Source organism: Alosa pseudoharengus, unplaced genomic scaffold (genome assembly GCF_046254945.1).
Source record: "Alosa pseudoharengus isolate Yale_2024_CS ecotype anadromous, Long Island Sound unplaced genomic scaffold, YU_APseudo_1.1 YU_APseudo_1.1_scf_23, whole genome shotgun sequence".
Taxonomy (NCBI): Eukaryota; Metazoa; Chordata; class Actinopteri; order Clupeiformes; family Clupeidae; genus Alosa; species Alosa pseudoharengus.
The window spans coordinates 32,199,478-32,224,757 of record NW_027468685.1 but is presented as its reverse complement, the minus strand read 5'-3'; the positions used below and the strand labels follow the sequence as shown (position 1 = coordinate 32,224,757).

The window sequence follows — 25,280 nt, the reverse complement described above, 5'->3', positions numbered from 1 at the left end:
GTCCCCTCCTATGATGAGTAAAGCCCTCCCTGATGAACTTAATGCTTTTTATGCTCGCTTTGACATGAAAAACACAGACTATCTTGCACTAGCTGCAGCATGTGAAGCAAATGAGGATGCACCTTTCTGTGTCTCTGAGGTCGATGTGAGCAATGCCTTTAGGAGGGTTAATTGTAGAAAAGCTGCTGGACCGGATGGAATTTCTAACAGGGTTTTGAAATGTGTTCACTTATATCTTTAACACATCATTGGCTCAAGAGACAGTTCCTACTTGCCTCAAGCAGTCTGTTATTGTTCCAGTACCGAAAAACAAAAGTCCATCATGTCTGAATGACTACCGCCCAGTAGCCCTGACGTCTACAGTGATGAAGTGTTTTGAGAAGCTTGTGAAAAATATTATCTGCTCATCCCTCCCTGCCTCCTTCGACCCCCTCCAATTTGCTTACAGAGCCAACAGGTCTACAGAGGATGCCATCTCAAACCTCATGCACACCACCTTAACTCACCTGGAGGAGGGGAATGGGAATTATGTGAGGATGCTGTTCATTGACTTTAGTTCAGCATTCAACACGATAGTACCTCTCACCTTGGTCACAAAGATGAAGGCCTTAGGACTGAACACCACCCTGTGTCACTGGATATTTGACTTTCTCACCAACCGTTCACAAGTGGTTAGAGTGGGGGGTCTGACATCTGACACATTAACCATCAGCACTGGCGCTCCCCAAGGCTGTGTTTTGAGTCCACTGCTGTACAACATCTACACACATGACTGCAAAGCAAACAGTAGTCATACCTCCATCATCAAGTTTGCAGATGACACAGTGATCTTGGGCCTGATTAGTAACAACAATGAACAGCTCTACTTGGATCAGGTTGATGAGGTGGCACAGTGGTGTCAATCTAACAGCTTGACACTGAATGTCAATAAAACCAAGGAAATGGTAGTGGATTACAGAAGGCAGCAGCAAAACTACAGTTACACCCCACTAATGATCAGCGGGCAACCTGTAGAGAGAGTCACAAGTTTTAAATACCTTGGTGTCCACATTACTGAAGACTTAACATGGACTGTTAACACTCAATATGTTCTGAATAAGTCCAGACAACGACTCTACTTCCTTCGTCAGCTAAGGAAATTCAAAGTTTCTACATCCATCATGACAGCCTTCTACACTTCAGCGGTTGAGAGTGTTCTAACTGGTAGCATCATCACCTGGTATGGGAACTCCACAGTTAGAGATTGTAGTACTCTGCAGAGAGTAGTGCGCTCAGCTGAACGTACTATAAGAACTCAACTCCCTGCTCTACAAGATATCTATTCCAGAAGAGTACTCCTAAGAGCCCAAAAGATTCTGAAGGACTCTTCTCATCCTAACAATGGATTATTCCTACCGCTGAAATCAAGAAGACGCCTATGTAGTCACAAAGCCAGAACTGAGAGACTCAGGAGAAGTTTTTATCCCCAGGCCATCCGAACTCTGAACTCACACTATACTGACTTTGCACACCTTCACTCCTCAGCACTCTCAAACATTTCCCAACTCTGAACTCGCACTATACTGACTTCGCACTCATTCACTCCTCAGCACTCATGACCCCCCCCCCACACACACACACACACACCTACATGACTTTTAGCACTTTTACATCCCTCTCCCTATGCTACAGACCTTTTATTTATTTTCTTATTTCATCACACGTCAAAACACACACACACACACACATCTGACTTTCTCCAACTTTTGCACATCTCCATAGAACTTTTTATTTATTATTTTTGATTTCCCCTCCATCTATCTACCCATGTCCTTGATTGCCTAGCCTTCTGCCCCCCCCACCCCCATCCCCAACACACACACAAAAAACACACACACTTACATCATCACGGTCATCACCTCACATACATACAGCACACTGCTTGCTACAGTAAGCCTCCTCTACATACTTGCTGCACACTGCCCCCCCCCCTCCCTACATACACAGCACATTGTCTTCAGGATATTCTCCAACACACATCCTCTACATACTTACAGCACACTGCCCCCACCTACCCACACACACTACACACACACACACACACACAGTCAGTGCTCCACTCCCCTCCCGCCCACACACGCATCTTCACTGTCATCACTCACATACTTCATACATACAGTACTCTGCTTGCAATAGTAAGTCCCTTCACCATACTTGCAGTACACTGCCCCCCCTCTCCCCTACATACACAGCACATTATTTCATCAGGAAGCTTCTCCAACACACATCCCCAACATACTTACAGCACACTGCCCCCCCCCCCCCCCAAATACACAGCACATTGTCTCATGAGGAAGCTTCTCCAACACACATATTGCACACTGCCCTCTCCCCACATATACAGCACACTATCCCATCCCCCCGGTCATCCCCCCAACACATACACCAAGACCCCTGGCAGTTGGGTTAGCCCCTTGAGCCGTGGATCTGCCCAAGGTTTCTTCCTTGGTAAGGGAGTTTTTCCTTGCCCCTGTTGCTCTTGGGTGCTCCTTGTTGGTGTCCCCCCCAATCCCAATCCTCCCCCACCTTTCTTATGCAGCCCTTGCCACTTAATCTACTAAACCCCTCTTCTACTGCACTTTTTACCCCCCCCCCCCATAAATGCACAAATAGGCCGACACCAGACATAATTTCACTGCATTTCTTACTTCCAGTAACTATATGCATGTGACAATAAACTTCCTTGTATCCTTGTATCCTTGTAAATGACACGTTCATGACAGTGTCATGTCACTCTTATGTCGATACTGTCAAGTAAAGTGTAACCAAACTATCTTATACTATCTTATATCCTTCTTTTCAGCACAACCTAAGGAATATGATTAAAGTATTGTCATTTTATTTTAACCACTATATACACAAACATGAGCAAAAAATCATCAAAATATGTATGTATTTATTTATTTATTAAAGAAATGACTGGCAAAGGAAATATATAGATTAAACTTTTTTACTGATTGAAATCATACACACACTTATTCTGAAATAAATACAATTGAAATCTTTACTACAACTATTATAGTCAGAAAGATATCCCTTCTCAAATTCATGTTGACACTACTTTCTATAATGCAAGTCAATAGGTGGATTACGGTCTATGAATAGATGGCGCTGTTGCTGATCTAGTTAATCTACCCATCCCTGGACAGGAAATGACTTCCATACAAACGTTCCATTGTCATTTCAGTTTACTTCCTGGTTGGTTTGATGGTCAAAAATAATGATAAAACAATGTTTTGTGAGTTTTTCCCCCGCTATTATATATACACATTGTGGTCAAATTACATGTTTTTACAATGACGACATTGGTTCTACTTAATGGATCTCCCCTTTCGAGAGACACGAGTGGCACCTCTGAACAACGAGGGTAAATAGTAGGGGAGATTATGTGATCTCATGAAGCATGAAATTTGGTAGATATGTTCCTTGGGTGATCCTAAGACATCCTAGAAGGGGTTCCCAAAAATATCTCAAACAGGAAGTGAGATTTTGAAGAAATTCAAAATGGCCGCCCATACAAATGACAGCTGATTCAAAAGCCACCTTCACAACCTCCTAAAAGCTTGAAATTTGGTATACATGTTCCTTGGATGATCCTAAGACATCCTAGAAGGAGTGCCCAAAAATATCTTAAACAGGAAGTGAGTTTTTAAAGAAATTGAAAAATGCCGTGCTCCCCGCCACAAAATTGGTAGCTGATTCAAACACCACCCAAACAACCTCGTAAAAGCTTGAAATTGTGTATGTTTGTTCCTTGGGTGATCATAAGACATCCTAGAAGGAGTGCCCAAAAATATCTCAAACAAGAAGTGAGTTTTTAAAGAAATTGAAAAATGCTGCGCTCCCTGCCACAAAATTGGCAGCTAATTCAAAGACCACCTAAACAACCTCTTAAAAGCTTCACATTTGGTATACATGTTCCTTGGGTGATCCTAAGAAATCATAGAAGGGGTGCCCAAGAAAATATCAAACAGGAAGTGAGTTTTTGAATAAATTCAAAATGGCCACCTATACAATTGACAGCTGATTCAGAGGCCACCTAAACAACCTCCTAAAAGCTTGAAATTTGATATATGTCCCTTGGGTGATCCTACGTTATCCTGAAAGATTACTTCAAGAAATCTCAAATGGGAAGTGAATTTTTAAAGAAATTGAAAAAAGGCTGCACTGCCTATATCCACACAATTAGCAGCTATTTCAAAGGCCACCTACACAACCTCCTAAAAGCATGAAATTAGGTATAACATATCTTATAGATGTGTCTCTGTTTTAAGCAGACAATACGGCTACACTATGGCTATATAGTATCCTTGAGACAATTGGTAGATATATAAAAACACAGACACTCAAGCACCTCAGGCAGTTCTCATAAAAAAACATACAATTAAGCACACATGTCCCCTGCAACTTCTTAAGACACAGTAAAACACCACACTAGATTATATTAGTCCTAGTCTACATACTGCATATTTGCATCTATTCACATGCTATGGCACATTGGCATACTGTACAAGGCAACCCAGCATCCTGGCATCGGCACTTTCGAGGGCAGAGAGGCTCACCTTTGCTGCCTCATTTAAGAGGTTCTCTACATACTTTGGCTGCCTCTGGTAAAAGTGTTCATAAAGGTGTCCAAAAATCATCTAATTTGGTCCATCCATATTTTTCAGAAGGCACTGACTGGGTAGCCTGCAGACCTTTGGACCAAATGCTAGCTTGGTACACTGCTCTATTTGAATGCTGTATCAGTGCAGCCAGTGTGGAAGTGATATTTTCCATTGAAAGACATATATTTGAGAAAACAAGTCCTTCCTGAGATCATTGACTTTTTCAAGATCCATTTTCTTATCGTAAAGAACACAAGTGTACTTCTCCAGAAATGCAAACATGTTTGATTCCTGGCTAAGCAGTTGAAAAGGTTTTTGTTGTCAGCAATGAAGGCATCTTTTACTTCTGGAAATGGTTTTCTATGCAGCCCACCCTTTAGAAGGAGTCTGCTGTTCCAGAGGTAGCCACCCCATTATCACATAGTGCAGTTGTTCAACTACTTCCATCTAAAGTTATCTGATTGTGTTCCATAGAGCCATATCTATGTGCAACCCACCAAGCATCACAAACCTCTCTCCATAACAGTCTGGATCACTCCACTGAACCATTTTTGTAAATGTATAGTGGTTGGTCAAATGCCATAACTTGGACCTGGCCGGAATTTAGGTGGCCCTTTTTTGTTGTCAATTGTTTTACAACATTCATACCATGTCTGACCATTGCAAAGCTGGCAGCTTTTTCATGAAAGAGAGGAAGGAGTGAGTTTATAGCAGGTGGGTCAGACAGTTCTGGCTGAAGTGAAGCATCAGTTTGATTGCATACTCACCCATTGCCCATGCTAAGTTCACCACCGTATTGGTTTGGTTAACTTTTGGCACTAAGATGGCATTTGATAAGTAACAGCTGGAATTGTAGGGTATACTTCTCTGGAAAACAGAGCATATATTTTTGCGCTTTTTGAGCTGGTGAATGTATATGTGCTCTCTAGCACCTCGGCTCGGGAGGCGAGCGTGCTAGTAATTGAGCTAAAAGCCCAGACTGTTAGTTCTCTCACCAGCATGTCAAGGTATCATGAGAGAGGTTTACTCAATGTACATACTGCACAGATAAATACCACCTGGCTACCGTTACTGCAGTACATATAAAAAATGTTGTAGTTTCTAATGTTATTCACGAAATAACGGTACAATACCCCCCAGGAAGCACCACAGATTCACAAATACGCACCCCAGCTGATCATGGGGACACAATTAGCCTAGGGATGCCTTTGTTTGCCTAGATTTAGCTTGATAATTGGAACCCAGCTAATGGTTCTACATTGGCTAATGCTAATGCTAACACTGGCATAACATTTGGTCAATGAGTTGTGTCCCTATTTAGGGCTTGATCTCTGCTCATGTGGACATTTTAGCAATAAACTGTATTTTGAAAATTATTAAGTGATTCTTCCAAAAGTTTTTAAAAATATTTATGTTATGCATACATAAATAATTAACTTCTCAGATGAGGATTCATTTGGGGAGTCATGTCATTCTGACCATTTAAAGCCTGTTTTCCCCCCTTTAAAGGTGCCATGTGTAAGAATTGAGGTAAAAATATCCAAAAAATGAGCTACACACATCAAAAGAATGAGAAGAAATAAGGGTGATGGTGTCATTAAAAAAATGACAAGGTATAGTGCTGCAGAGATATCAACCTGAATTAGCATGCTAAATTACTAGCCACAGCCCGACAGGTGTCATAATACCAGTTTCGGCCATGGGAGGCGGTATGCGGGCAACATAACAGCCAGCCAAACTGCAATACACGTGTCTCGGTTGTTACTCTAGGGTAGACCAACTCATTTTCTGGAGGTATACTGCCCCATCTTTTATGGAATGTGGAGTATGAATAGATTTTTTGGCAGACATTACACATGGCACCTTTAAAGCTATATAAAAGGCATGAAAGATTATTTTCATGGGTTATCTTGCACATATTATTTGTTAACCATCTCTATATGTATCAAATGTAAAATAATAAAGTAGCAGAATAAACCATGATGCCCAACTATGTAATGTTTTATTATCCTTGGGTCGTTTTAGGTGGCCATCTTGGATTTTCCCTTAAAAAATGACCTAAATGAACCAGAAATTTTGGGCACCCCTTCTGTCTGTACCAATTTTGGTGCTTCTATCCACCGTGTAACGATTAGGCCCTTTTTTGTTGATAATCCCCCCTACTAAAAGGCCCATTCACACCAAGAACGATAACGATAATGATAGCTATAAATAAATATCGTTCTCGTTAATATGAATGACGACGTTCACACATAAACTATAACGATAACGACATGAAGAACGATATCGTTGGGAATCACTTTCAGATCGATTTTCAGAACAATAAAAAGCTAATAGCCAATCAGAACCCATTGAATTTTAACCGTCACATTCATTAACACAAGAGAGACTTTGTTTATCGTTGTTCAGTGTGAACGCTTTTATCGTTATGGTTATAGTTATCGTTATCGTTCTTGGTGTGAATAGGCCTAAAATGAGTCATTTCTCAAGGGTGCGTCAGCGGCACGGATCCGTACCGCTGGAGTTCTGAGGGTTAATATCGGATCAATGCAACCCTATAATAAATAGGGTTTCTTCCAATCAAAAACATTAATAAATATGTGGCTGATCACATCAAATGTACAACCCCAAATCAGAAAAAGTTGGGACATTGTGTAAAATGTGAATAAAAACAGAATGTCATAATCTGCAAATCTCATATTTAGTTGCAAAAAGGACACATACCAAATGTTGAAAATTACAAATTTGACTATTTCAAGGAACAACATGATTCCAAAAAAGTTGGGATACAGTATATCGGCAGCCTGCGTTGAATCTGTGCAGCCCAAAATCCTCTCGTGAATGATCCTCCGTTAACCTAAGCAGAGCGGAGCTCAGCCTACCTAGAACCTTATTGTGCTGTTGTGTTTGCACTTTACCGCGCTAGTCGGGGAAACAAATAAACAAACTCTTCGGTGGGACGAGTAGATAAGTAGTTCTTAGTTGTATTTTAGTGTTATATAATATATATATATATATATATATATATATATATATATATATATATTGTATACATGTACAATGATATACTACACAAATAGAATGATAAAACACTGAACAAACATTATAAACATGAAGCAGATTTAACTCACCGAGTTTGCGTGACTGACAGGCGACAAACCCCAGGTCAGAATGCCACGTCCTCCATAGGAGTCTTGAAGCAGCTCTGTAACCTTTGACCCTAGGCCAGAGAACCCGTCAGAGAGGTCACACAACACCTGAAAGCCCTGTATAAAAAACAATGCAGTTCAACTTCTAAACCTCAAAATATTCATAAATTGAAACTACCTATTAACACTCACCAACTTTTCCTGTCACATAATGTAACTGTACACTAAAATGTCTTTAGAGCTCTAAACAAAATGATATGGCTGAGCTGAGTGAAAGTATCATTGCTCCTGTTATCACTGACAAAGTTCCAATTATAAGAGGTGTCATTTGTGGGGTTGAAAATGGCTCAAAACACCATCTCCTGTTTAATGCGAGAGATGTACAATTTGTATTGGTACAATATTTCGCTATGATAACAGCAGAGAGAATTGACGTAAAGGAGAGCTGCATACATAAAACCATTTCTGTGTTTGTTGTTGAGGGGAATTTGCTAGCTGCATAACCACTTATGTGTTTTACTTATTACTTCTCAGATGTTTCCTGTACTACAGCAACAATGGCAGCAACAATGGCAAAAATGCACATGAACAAGAACTTCATATGCTGACCATGTACACCATACTTGTTGGTCAACCAAGGCTCCAACAAGCAAACTTGATAAAGGTTTGAAAGGGCCAGGTGTCAAAATATTAGTTTAAAACATAAAAAAATGACCTAGAAATAGCGAGAGAATGTGAAAACCATTTTGACATAATGTCAAAAACACAGTATTACAACTCTTAATATAGCTGCAGAGCAGCAATGAGGGGGCCAAGCAGTGGCAGTGAACTTGACTAATTTTGACCGTTTGGTGGCGCTAGATGATTAGACCTAAAGGCATAGAAATTGGTGTGCATGGTCAGGGCCATGCCCTGATGCCTCGTACCAAAATTGGTTTTGTTTTTTGTCATTTGTGAAAGGGTTACTGACATGTGAGTTCACTTCCTGTTTCTCTAGCACCGCCTTAGTGGTCAAACATCACCAAATTTATTGTGTGTCCTCAGGATGTGGTCAAAAGTTCACATAGCAAGTTTGGTGTTGATATGAAAAAGTGTTGCTAATTATAGTGCCCCAAAAGTGGTCAAAAATCACCAAATTTATTTTACATCCACGGGATTGGGTCTTGAGTCCATGTTCAAAGTTCGGTTTCGACAACCCCCCCCCCCCCTCCCCCACACATAAAAAATTATAGCCTATAATTTAGTATGACAAATATTTGTTTTAAAATGTGAATTGCTTAAAAATACTGCTAATTTTATGCTGTTTTACAAATGTACAAATTGTGCACTGTCGCTTTAAGACAGTCGCTTTAAGACAGTCACTTTAATTCACGTTTATTTCTCAATGATCTTCTGCCTGCTCCGGTATGGCTAGTGCTGGGCCCTCTCACAGTTTTTAAATGGTCAGTAGTGGGAACTACTGTTGCCTTCATGATTTCCTTTTAAAAGTTTCTTATAAGAAGGACATATCACTTATCAACAATGACAAGCCAGAACCTGCGGCTCTCTCTCCCTCTCGTGAGTGCAGACGCGTTCCCAATTAAATGGATTGCATAATGTTCACGTTAGATCTGCTGCAAAGGAGATAACTAAGAGTTAACTTAGTTTAACATGATGTTATCTCTATTTAACATGATGTTTTGACATTGACATTGTAAACGTTCTCTAAGGAGAGTGAAAAGCAGTTTGCGGTAAAGCTAACTAACTATCGCAGGAAAAAAAATAGCGAGCAGCCTGATAACCAAATGAAATGTTCGGCGGGCCGGATGAAAGTGCTTGGATCCGGCCCGCGGGCCGCAGTTTGCCCACCCCTGCACTAAACGGATTATCTTTCTCATTTGTGGCACCTTTTCTGTTTGTGTAGATGGGAAGACATACTGAGATTCCAAATCCATATTTTTTGCATCGTGGAAGGCAATTTACTCTCGTTAGGCCTAATGTCAGTCACAAATCTTTGTTTTTTTGTTGTTTGTTTAAAAATGCCAGGTTGGTATAGCCATTTTTTTTAGTTTTTGCGAACTGTTAAATGTGAGCCACTGTTATTACAGGCTATAATTAGTAGGCTATGTTTGTTGATAAACAATAGACCCTACCTGATGAAACAGGCCTAATTGCAAGTAGGCCTAAGCAAGACAAAACAAAAGACTTGTTACGGTATAAGTAGGCCTACTGGATGGCCTTTCCCCCCGACAGTTGGAATTTGTTGTTGCCCGAGTGGCATAACCACGTGTCTTAATAATGTGGTTACGTTTGTGTGGAAATTTTCTCTTTTAACAATAAACTACACATTTTAAATAATTGTAGGCCTATTTAATTATTATTATTATTATTAATAATATAATTATTATTATTTAATAATGGTTGTAATATTATTACATTTGGTTTAAGCTGGATGAGAAAGATGTGACATAAATCGGTAGCATTAAACAGCTGACAGGAACGAAATTAACCGTTCCGGGAACAGTATTTTTTTGTTCTAACCGGTTTGGGAACGTCAATTTATTGGTGGAACTCATAACCGGAAACGTTATAATTCCGTTTCTGTTCGGAACAATCGGTTCAAAGCCCTGCGTGAAAGCACTCTAGTGGTCAAAGCACAACAAATTTATTGTGCGTCCTCGGGATGTGCTCCTAAGTCCACATACCAAATTTGGTTTAGGTGAAAGTGTGGCTAATTATAGCGGTGATAGTGGTCCAAGGTCACCAAATGCATTGTAGGTCCTCAGGATGTGTTCACGACTCCAAGTACCAAGTTTGGTGTTGATACGAGAAAGCCTTGCTAATTATAGTGCCCCTAGTGGTAGAGGAAACCAAATGTATTGTGCGTCCTCAGGATGGTCCCAAGTCCATATACCAAGTTTGGTTTCCATAGGGAGGGAAAGTAATCTCATCGCCATCTAGTGGTTGCGTTCCTAGAGTTTAGCGGAGGGGATGGGATTTTTTTTTAGAAAAAAGATATCTCGGTGCACATTGGGATCTTAATTTAATTCCTTACATATGTTAGGCACTGGGGTCACCTCTATTGCTTCAAGTGGTCATACCTTATTTTTAGGATCAGTTTAATTGTTTTGAGTTTTTGTCGTAACATGGTGATAACAAACTACAGTTGCATGTGACGTCACAGGTTTGGGCGCTTCATCTCTAACTGATCAATACGGCAATTTGCTTAACTGGCTTACATATTTTTGTAATAACGGAAGGTGATGTAAACCGCGTGGTGATAACCTTTATGTCTGGATAACTGGTGTTGTGCTTTTACTCACATGAAGAGCTGGCAGTAAGTGTTAAGTGGCAATGCTAACCAGGCTAATAAACAAACCATGCTACCGTGAGTAACGTCGAAGGGTAAAGTCACGTGGCTTTTTTGTAGTTCGTTTATGAAACAAAAGGAGCAATTTCTATTTTTTTTAAATAAGGCAAAATAGGGTCTGACATTTTCACAGTTATTATTACTGTATAGACACTGAAAAATATTTTTGGTGGATAGGATCGCTGATTTGGCTTCACAGTATTTTTTTTTAAAATAGGTCTATGGGACTTAACATTGGAGCTGCTCTTCGATAGGAACGCAACCACTTGGGGCGCTGGTTTTCACTTTCCCTCCCTATACGTGAAAACGTTGCTGAGATATGAGCTAACTTCTTGTAACTCTAGCGCCATCTTAGTGGTCGAAGGTCACCAAATTTATTGTGCTTAAATTAAAGTTGCCTAAATGTTTCTCCAGATTTTCCAGTCATTGGAAGTATCCATCAGTCTGTTATGGAATGGCATTAAGGTCTGAATAGACACAGATTTAACGGTTGTAATACAAAAGATGTATTTTACTTTATTCTTAATGTCAAAAACACTGACTGTGGCTTTGTCACAAAATAATCTCGTGAAAGCATTGGAAATATAAGGCCTGCATATAAGGCCTGCATAAGGCCTGCTCTCCCTGAAAAATATACATGCTCCCTGAAAAAGATATGCATTCTCTGTGAATGATATGCAATGCATATGACATTCTTTCAAGATGAAGTACAATATTATTGAAATGAAGGCTGTCAATGGATTAAAAAAATTATCTAGTTATTTACATACTCTGTGATTAATTAATCTAAATTAATCACATGCATCCATTTTTGCTATGAACATCTTAAAAACAAGTTTGGCAGATGAGTGAATCAATGAAGAGCCAAACTAACATTATAAACTAAAGTTCAACATCTGTCACTTTTATTATAATTTTCTCTGGCTCAGGCATCAGCGTAGTGCCTGGTGTCAGATTTTTAGCATGATAAATGCAAGTGACTGAAGTTACCACTCACTGTCTACGACATGTGCAGCATAGGCTACCCTAACAGCAAGGTAATGTTTGGAATACCCCCTATGATTTATCCTTTTTTGGCCATTCAAAAATGTTGTAGATTTTAATTCACATAATTACTAGGTTGTTGCCTTTTCTATCCAGTACGTGGCAGTCCAGGATAAGAAATAGAGCAGTTCAAAACAGTACAGTAGGAAAACGAGAGAAAGAGCCTACAAGTGCAAATGGAAATGTAGTTTGTGAAGTTATTGGAAATAAATGTAATCACCTTCAACATACTTTTGAAGACATTTTGTTTCAACTGTGCAACACATGTAGTCAATTTATTAAGGGAGTTTGTCGGTTAGTTAAGGTAGGCTCAGCAAAACATTTTACCTGTGACAAGGCTGGCGGCTAGCATTATTATCATCTAGAGGTGTGCTAACTAGGACTACGTCCGGATTGTTTTGCATTGAGGTGTTACTTCAGACGTGAGAACTGCTACGGTGGGCAACGGAAATTGCTTACTTCAGATTGATGTTCCTGTCAACAGTATTGGTCTGGGTGTTCTTTTTAAAACGTAGGCTAAATGTTTCATTCAAAGCAGTGCTTTCTGGTCAGCCTGCTTCAGTCACGATAGCCAGACTGCACTGGGTCAAATGTCACTATGAAATGCGATTAATGAGCGAAGACAGCTGAAATCAGTCACAACTGTGTAACTAAGACTGTGCATATAATGTAAACAACCTAACTGTTATGAAAAACGCCCTCGAAACTGTGCGAAGTTCTGCAAACTCATCTTTGTTCTCCTCCTATGCAACTGCTGCTGCTGCGTTTGTTTAGCTGTTATGCCTGCATTTGCCGCGGCTTTTTAAATGGCTCAACCTACCCTCAAAAATTCGCTCTGATTGGATTTCTTCCCAACTTGTCCCACAAATAGAGTAGTTCCGATTGGATCTCTTCTCCATTCGTCCCTCCCTAACATTTTCGTCTCATTTTTATTCGTGTCATTTTTATAAGTGTCAGTTATATTTATTTATAGTCTATTTATCATAGTTTATAGTCATAGTCTTCGTCATCATATCTGACTTTTTATTTAATTTTACGAAAAAAGGTTAGTTGACTAATATTTTTCGTCATAGTCTTCGTCAACGAAATTAACACTGCATCACTAATATGTTTTAAATCCAAACACATCACCAGTTATAGGCCAAAACGTAATTTTGCTAATAACAGCGCCCCCTATGGGTCTAAGGTCACTAAATGTATTGTGCCTCTTCCTAATTTGGTCCTGTACCTGTGTCCTAAGTTTAGTTTTGATACGTGAAAGACTTGCCAAGATATGGCTTTGCCACCAATTTTGATTGCTTGTGACGGGCGTCCAGTTTTGAGTATGGGTCTAAAAGCAATGCATTTGTGAGGCATGGTCTGAAGATCATCTGCGCCAAGTTTTGTGAAAATCGGATAAACTTTATAGTGATGGAAAAACTAAATTTCTTACAGATGTCCCCTCCAACTCACATTTAACATTGGAAATGTTAAATCATTCTATATCTAACAATTGTCAATGTCCAGTTGTCATGAAACATTTTTCTATCCTTCAACTATCCTTAAACAAAATTAAAAAAAACATAAATACTGATATTTCAAGATGCTTTAGGCCTTGTGAAACAAAGTACTTACCTGGATTGTGAAAATACCCATTTACAACAGAAAGAATTGTGAGTCAGCATTATACCGTGGCATGTGTATTTCTTATGATCATTTGTGCTTTTGTACCCATGTTAATCTCTTGTTTCTTTAGTCTGTATGCAGTGCATCCTTAGGGTTATAATTGAATGATTAGAATTCAATAGGAGACTTTCCAGAAACCTTTGTTTATTCACAGGTGAGATTATTTGTCTGTCTATGTGAGGGATGCTGGGGCTTTCACACCTCCCAATGTTACGTTTGGCTGCTAGCATTTATGACCGAATAGAAGGCACAGCCCTCTGAATTAGAAGAAGGAGTCACGCCCCCCTCTGTTTGTAACATACTTAAGTTTACAAGTTCTCATGTATAGTTTAGAGATATGGGTGAATCCTCCTGGTGAAGCTTGTGTCTCTCCCTTGATGCACATCATTGAAAGAATAAAGCCTGTTTCCTGATTGAACATCATCCTGACTGAGTTTCCAGATAACTGTGGTACTAGGAAAATTACCATCACAACCAGCAGGTGACAAAAGTACAATTTTGAAAAGTACAGAATAGAGGTATAGGCACACATTATACTGCACAGCGGCATTATGATAAATAATCAGTTTCTTTTTCTGTTCTGATGTCTTCTTATAGCTATTAGTAATGTGTTTTCACAACAGAAAGTGTACGCCATAAAGTCTCCTGAACACTCATCTGTGAGGAATGGAACAGTGCTGAATGATACAGGAATGTTAGCTCAGGCCAGGAAGCTTACAGCAGTGCATAGTTACCTGAAGGTAATCACACTCTTCAATGAAGAAGTGCAGCTTGTCTTCCAGTTCGTCCAATACTGGACCTTTGCAGAGAGCCTCCCCCTGGCCAAATGCCTCCAGACGATCAGACTCACTATACAGACACATACATAATATAAATATTATAATAACCATCAAAGTTCCTTTCAAAATAAAAAGTAGCAGCTGTTTTTGCCCTGTAATTTGCCATGACCGATAACACAAACCTGCAGCTTATACAATATAAAGTCATTCACAGAACTCACATCATCCAAAGTAAAATGTTAAAAATGGGCCTACACAATACCGATATCTGTTCACAATGCACTTTAGGTAGCACAGACGACTATTTGCACACCATGTGGCACTGCCAACCAGTTCACTCTTTCTGGATCACAGTCACTGAGACACTGCCCACCATCCTGAGCTCCAGAATCCCATCATCTCTAACACTCTGTCTCATTGGTGACTTCTCCGAAATCCATATCCCGCAAAAATACAGGAATCCGTTGCTCATCTTTCTAGCTGTCGCTAAGAAAGTAGTTATCCAAAACTGGAAATCAAAGAAATCTTGCCACATCAATCACTGGACAAATTTAGGGCCAATCTCATTTCTCTGTCTTACCCCTTCCCCTTCCCCTTAGTTTTGCGCGTTCACGTGAGAGGAAGGGCTATCCCAATTCTCTTTTGGATCAAGGGGTAGGGCTATAGTCTAGTTGACAGAAAGGTGAACCCGGAAATGTTGAGTACACCAAAGTTTTATGATAAAAATATATAGTATGGGTCCCCAGTATGCAGAAACTGCCGGATGCTAATTTGCATATTTTGGGCAATTTGTTTAATTAAGCTAATTAGCATAAAGTAGCATAATCCCCTATATTGATCATATTATAGGAGCTGCTTGGCCAAAATGGACAATGTTAGTATGTTTTTAAGTGTTACTGGAGAGTCCATATCTGACATTTTCAAGGCTCAAAATCACTATTTAAACATGGTTTGGTCACGTTCTTACTCTCATTAAGCTGATTTTGCTGAGTTTTTGGGGGCGATTTAGACGGATTTTTGGAGGATAAAAATGTTCAGTGTTCAGGAATAATTTCAAGTTATTTCTGAATTCCACAATAATTTTGGAAATAGCTATTCACTGGCCCTCTGCTGTGACTCACAATTGAGTAACAAAGGGAAGAACTAGCCTCTACTACTCCTCCTGTCCTCATCCGTTGTCCTGTCGCCATCTTCTCCAGACTCTTCATCCCTGTCCTTCAGCTCTTTTAGCTGTGTATATAGATATATTGCAACATGTAACATCACTGCCTTTGCAGAAACAATAATTAGTACAGGCCAGGCCTGCAGCTGCACATTCCAGATACATGTATACACAGTTTTAACCCAGCTTTGCAGTTACAGTTGCAGTGCGTGTGGGAGGCACCATGCTGTGCGGGTGCCTGTTCTTGTTGGCCTGTTTGCCGGCGCTCTTTAGAAAAATAAGGGGAAAAAAGTTTGTTGTGTGAAATCCAATGGCACGAGCCAGAGAGAAGGTCTACGTCTTGGCGCGACCGTGGCGGAGTGGAGCGGCCGGGAGCAGCGGAGGACCGATATGCGACGAGGTAGCAGAGGAGGGACGCCAACGTCGGTAGCTGTAGCCTGATTGCGCAGTGTGGTCCGGCTACGATGGAGCTGGAGTCTGCTGCCTCGACTGGCGAGATGACGGAGCAGAGCGTTGGAGGTGCGGTGCCAGTTATGGTGTTCAGTGGTGGGGAGTCTGTGCCAGTGGAGGCTAGGCCCCGCCAGGTGTTGGAGGAACGTTGTGGTGGTGCACACTGCGAAAGTGCGACCTGAGGGCGTTCTCTGAAAGGGAGCTGGGGACGAGCGGCGACAGGCCAGGTGACTGCCAGCACTACCTGCATTGGGCCGCTGGTGGTTCCCCTGGGTGAGTAGGGATCTTGCGGTGTGTGCACCCCACCTGCTGTGTGGCAGTGCCAGAGACTTTGCTGGACTGAATGTGCCGAGGACGGCAATGGCTTGTTGGGGGAGCTGTGTAACGTCAGCGTGCTGGACTGTGCTTGAGATTCCCACAATGTTTCGCGCTGGGGATTCTGGGAGAACTTTGGGGTTGTTATTACGTGTGCTTGTGCCTGTATGGTGCAGCTGCGTCCAACCCTATGTGTGTAAGGTGCGAGTGTTCTTGACTTCCCTGGCGTGTGCTATGTTCTGTGCCGATGTCCCTGCTCCCGACCTTTAATAAAGCTTTTGATTAGACAACGCTGTCTCATCAATCATTACACTATTAAATCTGCTTAGCATCATTAGCATGCTGCACATATTTGTTAAAGCTCTTGCATTCAAGTTGAGTGATCATCTCAATACCAATGTTTCCCAAAAGGGCTTGTCCCTACGAGAAGAGTATTACCTTAAACACACATGAGGAAACTTAACAGTCCAATCAGTAGACTATGATAAGCTAGCCAACTATAAGCGCTTTCAGATATAACCTCCGGAGTACATGCGGAGGTTTGTCAAACGGAGGTCCTACCCTTCGGATGATTCAGATATGATGCTAACCTGCGGACCTAATACTGACCTTATACGGACGTATGTGTGAACGACACACACGCATATTACAGAATCTCCGTGTGGTTGTCGAGTGAGGGGTGGGGGCTTAGAGTTCACAAGATGCGAGATATATGACGCAGAATATATGCGGCCGCTGCCTGTCACAGCTGCTTTTTGTTTACAAAGTGTAGCCTATGCATTATAGGCTAAAGAAGAGAAATCTATTGTGCGTAATACTTGAAGTAGGATAGTCACGTAAGTGCGCACATACAGTATTTGTATGTGTGCTTCGAGTAAACACATTTATCTGTTTTCAACGTTATGTGCCAGAATCTGGTTTGCGTTGGAGAGAGAGAGCATGCACACACTTTATGGTAGGCTACCAGCCAATTCAGTAGGCTAACTCAAGACTTCAAGGCCATCATACAACGTTTTTAAGCAACAAACAAAATACTAGGCCTACATAACAGTGAAGTTTTTTCATGATTTATTTTTTTCCAAAAGCATACTATCCCCATGCAGGCGCGCGGGAACATATTTTTGACCATGGGTGCTGAATAACAAAATAATGGATGTCCAACGATTTCTCCCCTAGCATGATATGATTTGAATTTAGACAGCTACGCCATTTCAACGCGGTGTATGAGTAGGCCTAAGAGCGAGAAGTTTTATAATGCCCTTGCCACTCCGACTCATCAATAAAAACTGCGTGCACACACACCAGACCAGCACTTGACTTTACATCATTAAACTATTTCAGTATATTGCTTTTCTGATTGTCAAAACCACACCTAACTTATGGCGTCTCCACTCCACAGCAAAAGTGACCCTAACCCTAACCCTAACCACGTTACAGCTGTTTCTATCTGAGCGACTCCAATAGTGAAAGGATTTCAGTGTCATATTTCGGTGGCACTAGCTAAGCTGTAGTGGAACTCGAGATGACATGTCTACTGATAGGCAACAGGTCTCACCAACACGAAATTCTAATTGCAAAAGATGCACCCTACCTCATCTGTTGTACTGTAGTTATTAAAAATTGGGCTTTTCACAATCCAACGATAGGCTATATCCAAAGTGCGAACTAGTTGGTGATGGTTTATGAAAACTGCCAGTATGCATGCTACACGGAGTTCTGACAGGGCTGTGCATGGCCTAATAAGCAGGCAAGATATAACCCACGATCGCCATGGTTTCGTTGTCAATTCGTGTTTGTGGTAATAATGACAGCAACAATAAAACCATCTGTATCTTACGATCTTCATCATTCTTGACAGATCACCAGCCTCCTCTGGATGGTCATATGCATAATTAGCCTATAGCCTACCTTTAGTTTTCATTTAATTTTAAACACGAATCTACTGTCTTTACTGCCGGGAGAGAAAAAAATCCTGTATTCTTTTCTGTAGCCTAATTCTGCCTAAGGCTATCAATGAACAGAAAACCGTGTTGGCTAACAATTTATTAAATACTCCTGTTATTGTCGTCAACGACGTCGCTTTAGGCTACTGCCTTTTCAGCGCCTTCTGCTTATGATGATTCAGTCTTTTGAATTCGTTTGGCCTTGCCATGCAGTTGTAGGCTACAACGTGCCATTCCCTTCATGTGTTTTATCAAAATGTTGTATGCCCTCATGGACAGTAGCTCCGTGATGTCTGCATCTTTCCATGTCGGAGATTTTCTGGACAGCACTATGCCACTCCATCATAACACTGGCATTTAAGTCAGATTTAACCACATGGACGCACGAAAGAAACGTCACCAACACGCCCTCTCACTAGGTGTGAATTTTAACCGCATGTTCTACGCCTCGTTCAGACACAGCACATTTACATAATGTCCGGAGGAAATACTAGGTCGGGGGTAATATAAACACCGGGTGAATTCGGACTTCCATATGACCGGTTATGTCGTTCAGATATACGGCCCCACCGTTTAACATCGGCAGAACCTCCGGTCTTACACGTATGTCTGAAAGCGCTTTATGCTTCTTTGTGTACAATATTTCCAGGCTTCAACCAGAGAAGCTGAATGTGGTAGAGTTGTAATAGAAATAGTAGGCCTAAGCTATAGGCTAATCTGCATAAAGTGTGCTGTCATAAATATCAGACATTCAGTATTCTCTCTTTTAATATCAGGATATAAAATAATACATATATATTATATTGTAATCCTCTGGTGTTCTAAGGTAGGCTATTGAAATGTCTAGCCCGACCCCTCCAAAAAAATCGACGTTCGTATCAAACCGTGGGTCAAAAATTGTGATACGAATTGTTAGGTTGGTGTATCGCCCTACTGTTGGTGTACAGCCCTACTGTATATCGCTACAGCCCTATCCTCCTAGCAAAATAAGGTTAATGAGAGTAAAAACGTGACCAAACCAAGTTAAAATAGTGATTTTGAATCTTGAAAATGTCAGATATGGACTCAGCATCTCCAGTAACCCCTAAAAACATACTATCATTGACCATTTTGGCCAAGCAGCTCTTATAATATGATCAATATAGGCAATTATGCTAATTTATGCTAATTAGCTCAATTACACAAATTGCCCAACATATGCAAATTAGCATCCAGCAGTTTCTGCATGCTGGGAACCCATACTATATATTTCCATCATAAAACTTTGGTGTACTCAACATTTCCGGGTCCACAATGGGGCTCTATGGGCTGTCCACCGGACTACTAAGGGGAAGGGGTAGATACCCCTTAAAAACAAGCATTTTCGCAAGCTTACTTGAAACCGAGGGGTAAGAGAAATACCCAACATACACCACTCACACCGGAAAAGAGATTCATTGATATGAAATGTTGGCATTACTAAGGATTCTAAAATTAAAACGGTATTTGTTTTATGTTGCATTCAATCTTGTGACCATATATTGAAGGTCCTGTTCTTCATAAGGAAGTTTTCAAAAATCGCTAATTTGTGAATGTTAACAGCACATCATTATTTGCACGAATGTCTCGCATTTTACATAATATTTCCATGTCTGATACCCCGCGAATTGGCAGCATACCATGTCAGAAATGTAAAGTCCAACAGCAGCTAAATTCGCTGAACTTTTTTACCGCTCATCTGATATGAATGCTGCATACTGCTGCCGACCCCTCGCATCTAGGCTACTACTGGTAGCGATTGCTTCTGATGTCAAGTAAAGACCATTTGGATATTGTAAAATATCAAAGGAGTTGTGGGATGTTTACATGGCAAACTGCATGTTTATTTCGTCCCCCATCCCTGTTTTATTCACCCGGACCAGGAGCTACGAACGAACATAGGCACGTTCTGCTTTTGTTGAAATAATTCCTGAACGGTTTTATTCAGAGCTGAAAATGCACTGATAGCCTATCAGACAGAAGACAGGTTGCTAGTGACAAAATATTAGCTTTCAGTGTGGTACGATCTCTGTAAATTACGTTTAATTCAAGTGTTTGAATCATCCCAGCTCTCCCTTATATTATGGTTGGCTAGTGTTATCCCATTTCCAAGGGGAATATTTTCACCCCTATGTCTTGCCACTCAGTTTCCAGGGACAAAGGCTAGGGGTAAGATGAAGGGATAGGGGAAGGGGAAGGGGTAAAACAGAGAAATGAGATTGGCTCTTAATCTCAGATTCAATGGAGAAACACAATGCAAACAGAATGAAGCAAATGTCAGCCTTTGAAGACACCTGGTCCCCATTTTTGACATTTCTAAATTCCACAAAAACATAACTACAAGCCGTGTACATTACCAGACATACCTCTCTCTTCCGTTATGTTAAGTTTATTTATTTTCTTTTTCCTTTTGCCCCTGCAGCTATCACTTTACACATACTGTACACATAGGCACACACTCTCCACACTTATGCATAACATGTTTCCAAATCCCTCTCCCCTAAAACACCCTAACCGTGACCAACTAATGTGAATCTCAGATCATTCTACTCAATCGCTAATAATATGTCATTGTGTTTTTCAACTGTCTTGTCCCTCTGTTGTCTGTCACCTTGTCGTGTCTTATATGTTATGTGTTACACTCTGTACGTGGTGTTATAATCTCCCCTCCCCTTATGTACCCAGGGTCTCACTAAACTGGGTGAATGGTTACGGTAAGACAAAGTAATGCACTGTATATAAGTCTGTATTGTAAAATTGTGTATACTATAAAATATATATTTTGATTTATTAAAAATAAAGTTGCCCCCCTCCCCCCAAAAAAAGCCCCGAATGAGGAAATCTTGTTTGAAATGGCTGCAATTCCACAAAGAAGTGAATACTTTTTGAGCTACTAGTCCCATATATGGAGCACTAACTCCTCAGAAAGCTAATGTCACCTTTTAAGTAATCTCTCTCTTATTACCATGTATCTTGCTTTTAACAAGGTAGAGGCTAATACAATTTCCATAAAACATTCCAGACAACTACTGAAAGTTTTCACAAATTTCTAAAAATTCCTAAAAACACCATGGAAAATGTAATCGGAACATTTCTGGATTTTTTTCATTACTGTTCATTTTTTCATAATGCTTGTTATAGGATCAAGACAAACAAACCTACCCGTCATGGTTGTACTGATGGATTACTGAGATGGTCCTTGGGTGTAAGTGAAGCCTCAGGAAATCAGACCACACCCTCACATTTCCCTCCAGACTATACACCCTCTTAGAGTGCTCCAGACTGCTGTTCACCGTTTGTATGGCAAGAGCTCCTGCAATTTGTATGTTATATCAATCAGTCATTGATGATTAATAACATTCAAAACCTAAAAAAACCTTGAGCTTTTAGTTAATATCCCATCTCCTAAACAACATGCCTTTTGCAGTTGAAAAGTCTAAGGGCCCTATCATGACATTCTAAAGTGCATCGTCACTCGTCAAAAGTCTATTCAAATTTAGTAGGATGTCCAGTTCACATTGGGAGGGGTTTCGTTATCAAACGTGGAGCGCATGGCGCAACAAGGTGTTCTTAGGTTTTTTAATCAGTCATATGGGTGTGTTTGGGGCGTAACATCATTTTAAACCAATGAGAATGACATCTGTCATTCCCTTTAACGGCGCAAAGCGCGATATGTCAAATAAATGCATCGGTATTTTGGCATTCAACGGTGCATTTGAAGGAGGCTGCTTGCGAAACCGTATGGAATAGTCATTCTTAAACCATGCTTTACTAAAACCTAGCATAGCCTTCACGCATTTCCACTCGTCTATTATTTGAACTCATTGGCAAAGTGAAACTAAGTAAGAGTCAGTCAACGACAAGACAGTTATATGCAGTTACTTTCACTATTGACTGACAATGGGTTACCACCGAAAACATAGGCTGGAAAAAGCAACACTTACCCTAATATTGCTCAAATGACTGAATAAAACAACATTTATCCTGCAGAGGAGTTGCTTATATCTTGTGACAGTGCGTCTTCAGCTGTGCTCCATATGTGTCTCTCGCCTCTCCCCTAATCACTTTTAACTGTCATTACCAATTTGCAAATGATGGTGAATAACTACTCATTATGAGCTGTACAGTATTTCGTAATATCTTTATTCTAATTATGTTTCCCATTGTAATCGTGCAATTTGTAATGCTTTGCATGGAAGTGCGCTGGTGTGCGTTCATGAATGATAGAAGGATGGTGCGTGCACCTGCCAATATGACTGTTGACATGCGCTCTTAAAATAGCATATGAACAACTCGCCATTGACTTCTGACCAGGTTTAGGTGGTGTACGATAGTGATTTTTAGACAACGCGCCAGGCCCCTCCCTAGGTTGTTAATTGCCACACCCCTGGGCGCAATGTTTAAAAAATAAACATGCAAAATACCGAATTAAACTTTGCGCGGGTGGAAAACGAACTTTACACCATGCGCTGGTGCCCAAAATACAGCCCTAAAAGGCATCGACATTCCAGGACAAAATACATTGAACAATTACATTGTTTATAATGTAGAAAGCAGCACATTTGGATTATGTGGCAGTCCAAGTACATCCACCAGAAAAGTCAGGGCACTCCACTACTTACAGTATTATGTATTACAGAAATGCTACATGCTTCGGCAGACATTCTGGCACTACCTTTGGTACATCATTCGAGAAAAAAGTCAGAACAAAGTTTTTAGATGGAGAACCGGGTTTTCTTAATAGGTTATGTACTGTAGACCTATTGTGTGGTGAAGTTCTAGAATAATGCCTTTATTAAGCAACACCACATTAGGTTCTTCTCAGGTGAAAGGGGGAATATCCTGTAAATCTTGTCTTTCAGCCTTTTCCTTCAGACCTCATCCATATATATGCTCTTAGTGAGTTTAATTAGAAGTGGTTGTGGTCTCAAATGGCTGGGTTTTTGTAGTCATCTGAGTACAAGGATAGAGCCCTGGGAGAGTCAGTTGAAGTGTATCGGAGGTCAGAGAGCCTTTGACTGACCAGCACTTTCTGAGTTCTAATAGTGAGCAAGTCCACGATCCACAGAATTAGCTTGTGATCCAGGCTGCAGCAGTTCCTCTGTTTTCTGGTTTGTAACTCAATTTGAATGATGTTGAAGGGAAAAGATGTCTGCAAACAGGATGCAAGCAAATGTACTTGGGCCCTAGGTGTTCACGGGCAGTGAAGAGTTTGGCACTCTTCGGTTAACAATGGCATTTACAGTATCACTGATCAGCCGTTTGGGGCAGCCGTGGCCTACTGGTTAGGGCTTCGGGCTTGTAACCGAAGGGTTGCCGGTTCGATCACCGCCCAGTAGGAAAAATGTGGGCGGGGAAAGTGGTTGAGCACCGCTCTCCTATGCCCACATCCACGGTTGAAGTGCCCTTGAGCAAGGCACCTAACCCCTCACTGCTCCCTGAGCGCCGCTGTAGCAGGCAGCTCACTTGCTCCAGGTTAGTGTGTGCTTCACCTCACTGTGTGTTCACTGTGTGCGTTTCACTAATTCACAAATTGGGATAAATGCAGAGACCAAATTTCACTCACAGGATCAAGAGTATATATACTTTATACTTATACAGAGCAGAACACTCTACTGAATGAGTAGCTGGTGATTACTGAAGACTCAGTTATCAAGTTGATCAGAAAAAACATTCTGAGTAATTTCAGTATTGCGTAAATGTATGTATCAATCCCTACCTGAGTACTGTGCCTGCTGGGAACTTTGTAAGTCAGCTTCTGCCAGGATCTCCTCATTCTGAACACAAAGACAAGAATTAATATAGCTGGAAGCAGTGATTAACAGGGTCCAAGTAGTGTGGTTGAAGTGGCCCCTAGATGGAAATGGCTGAACTGTTTGACAGGTTTAATAGGTGGAAAAGGTACCTGCGTTTCAGGAAATGTGAGTAAACTCGACAATGAAAGCATGCAGAATTTCACATTTGTAGGTTAAACATTGAGCTGGCCTCAACAAAGAGTTGGTTTTGAATTGTTCTATTAACTATTCCTTTTCTGTGGACCATTTCAGTGACTGACCGCACCCAAAGGAGTAGCCCATCAGGTGATGTCACAGGGCCCACCTGTAACTATTTAACATCACAACTGCTTTGATTGAACAACACACTGATGAAGGTCTAGGGCCGAAAGTGTACGTTAGAAGACATGGTCCAACAAAGACTTTTCAAGAGCTAATGGGTGAAAATACGGGTTTCAACTTTGTTAAATATTGCATTTTCATGTTAAACCAAAACTCACATCCAACTTGTCTAGATCCTGGAGGAAAGCGTTTTTGGTTGGCAGCGTATGTTTATGTGTTACCACCTGTCCTTTCCTTTAAAAAAATAAGAAAGCAATATACAATCAGGACACATTTATCAAATATTTAGCCACTGGACACTGTAAGAGCAAAGTAAGTATACACCCATACACACTTACCAGCTGAAGGCACCGGCATGGCTTTCAGTTTCATACAGAATACCCTCCTGTCGTAATGTCTGAAGGCTTCCTGTTGGGAATGGGAACCAAATGACTGGCTGATACATTTTGGCCTCCACCATTAAAGGAAAGCTAATTCAAACACCTAAATAATGCATTTTCTAAAAGCCCATATCCTGTACATGTGATATAACTGGAATTAAGACATGCTCCACCTTCCAGTACTTTGATGCATCCTGACTGACGTGTACATAGTCCAATATTAAGCTATATGGCCTAATAGGGTATGGGTATAAAAGCCTTTGT

General features: G+C 40.8%; 1 protein-coding gene across 1 annotated transcript in view; it reads right to left on the bottom strand.

The window, feature by feature from the left end:
• msto1 (misato mitochondrial distribution and morphology regulator 1) overlaps window positions 1-25,280 on the bottom strand; it is an 88,766-nt gene that overhangs the window by 28,255 nt on the left and 35,231 nt on the right. Inside the window, exons 3-8 of the mRNA XM_076302388.1 lie at window positions 24,975-25,044; window positions 24,795-24,870; window positions 24,240-24,297; window positions 21,683-21,833; window positions 14,588-14,702; window positions 7,778-7,912 (exon numbers count right to left, since the gene is read on the bottom strand). Coding sequence (XP_076158503.1) covers window positions 7,778-7,912; window positions 14,588-14,702; window positions 21,683-21,833; window positions 24,240-24,297; window positions 24,795-24,870; window positions 24,975-25,044 — 605 coding nt within the window. The remainder of the gene's footprint in view (window positions 1-7,777; window positions 7,913-14,587; window positions 14,703-21,682; window positions 21,834-24,239; window positions 24,298-24,794; window positions 24,871-24,974; window positions 25,045-25,280) is intronic.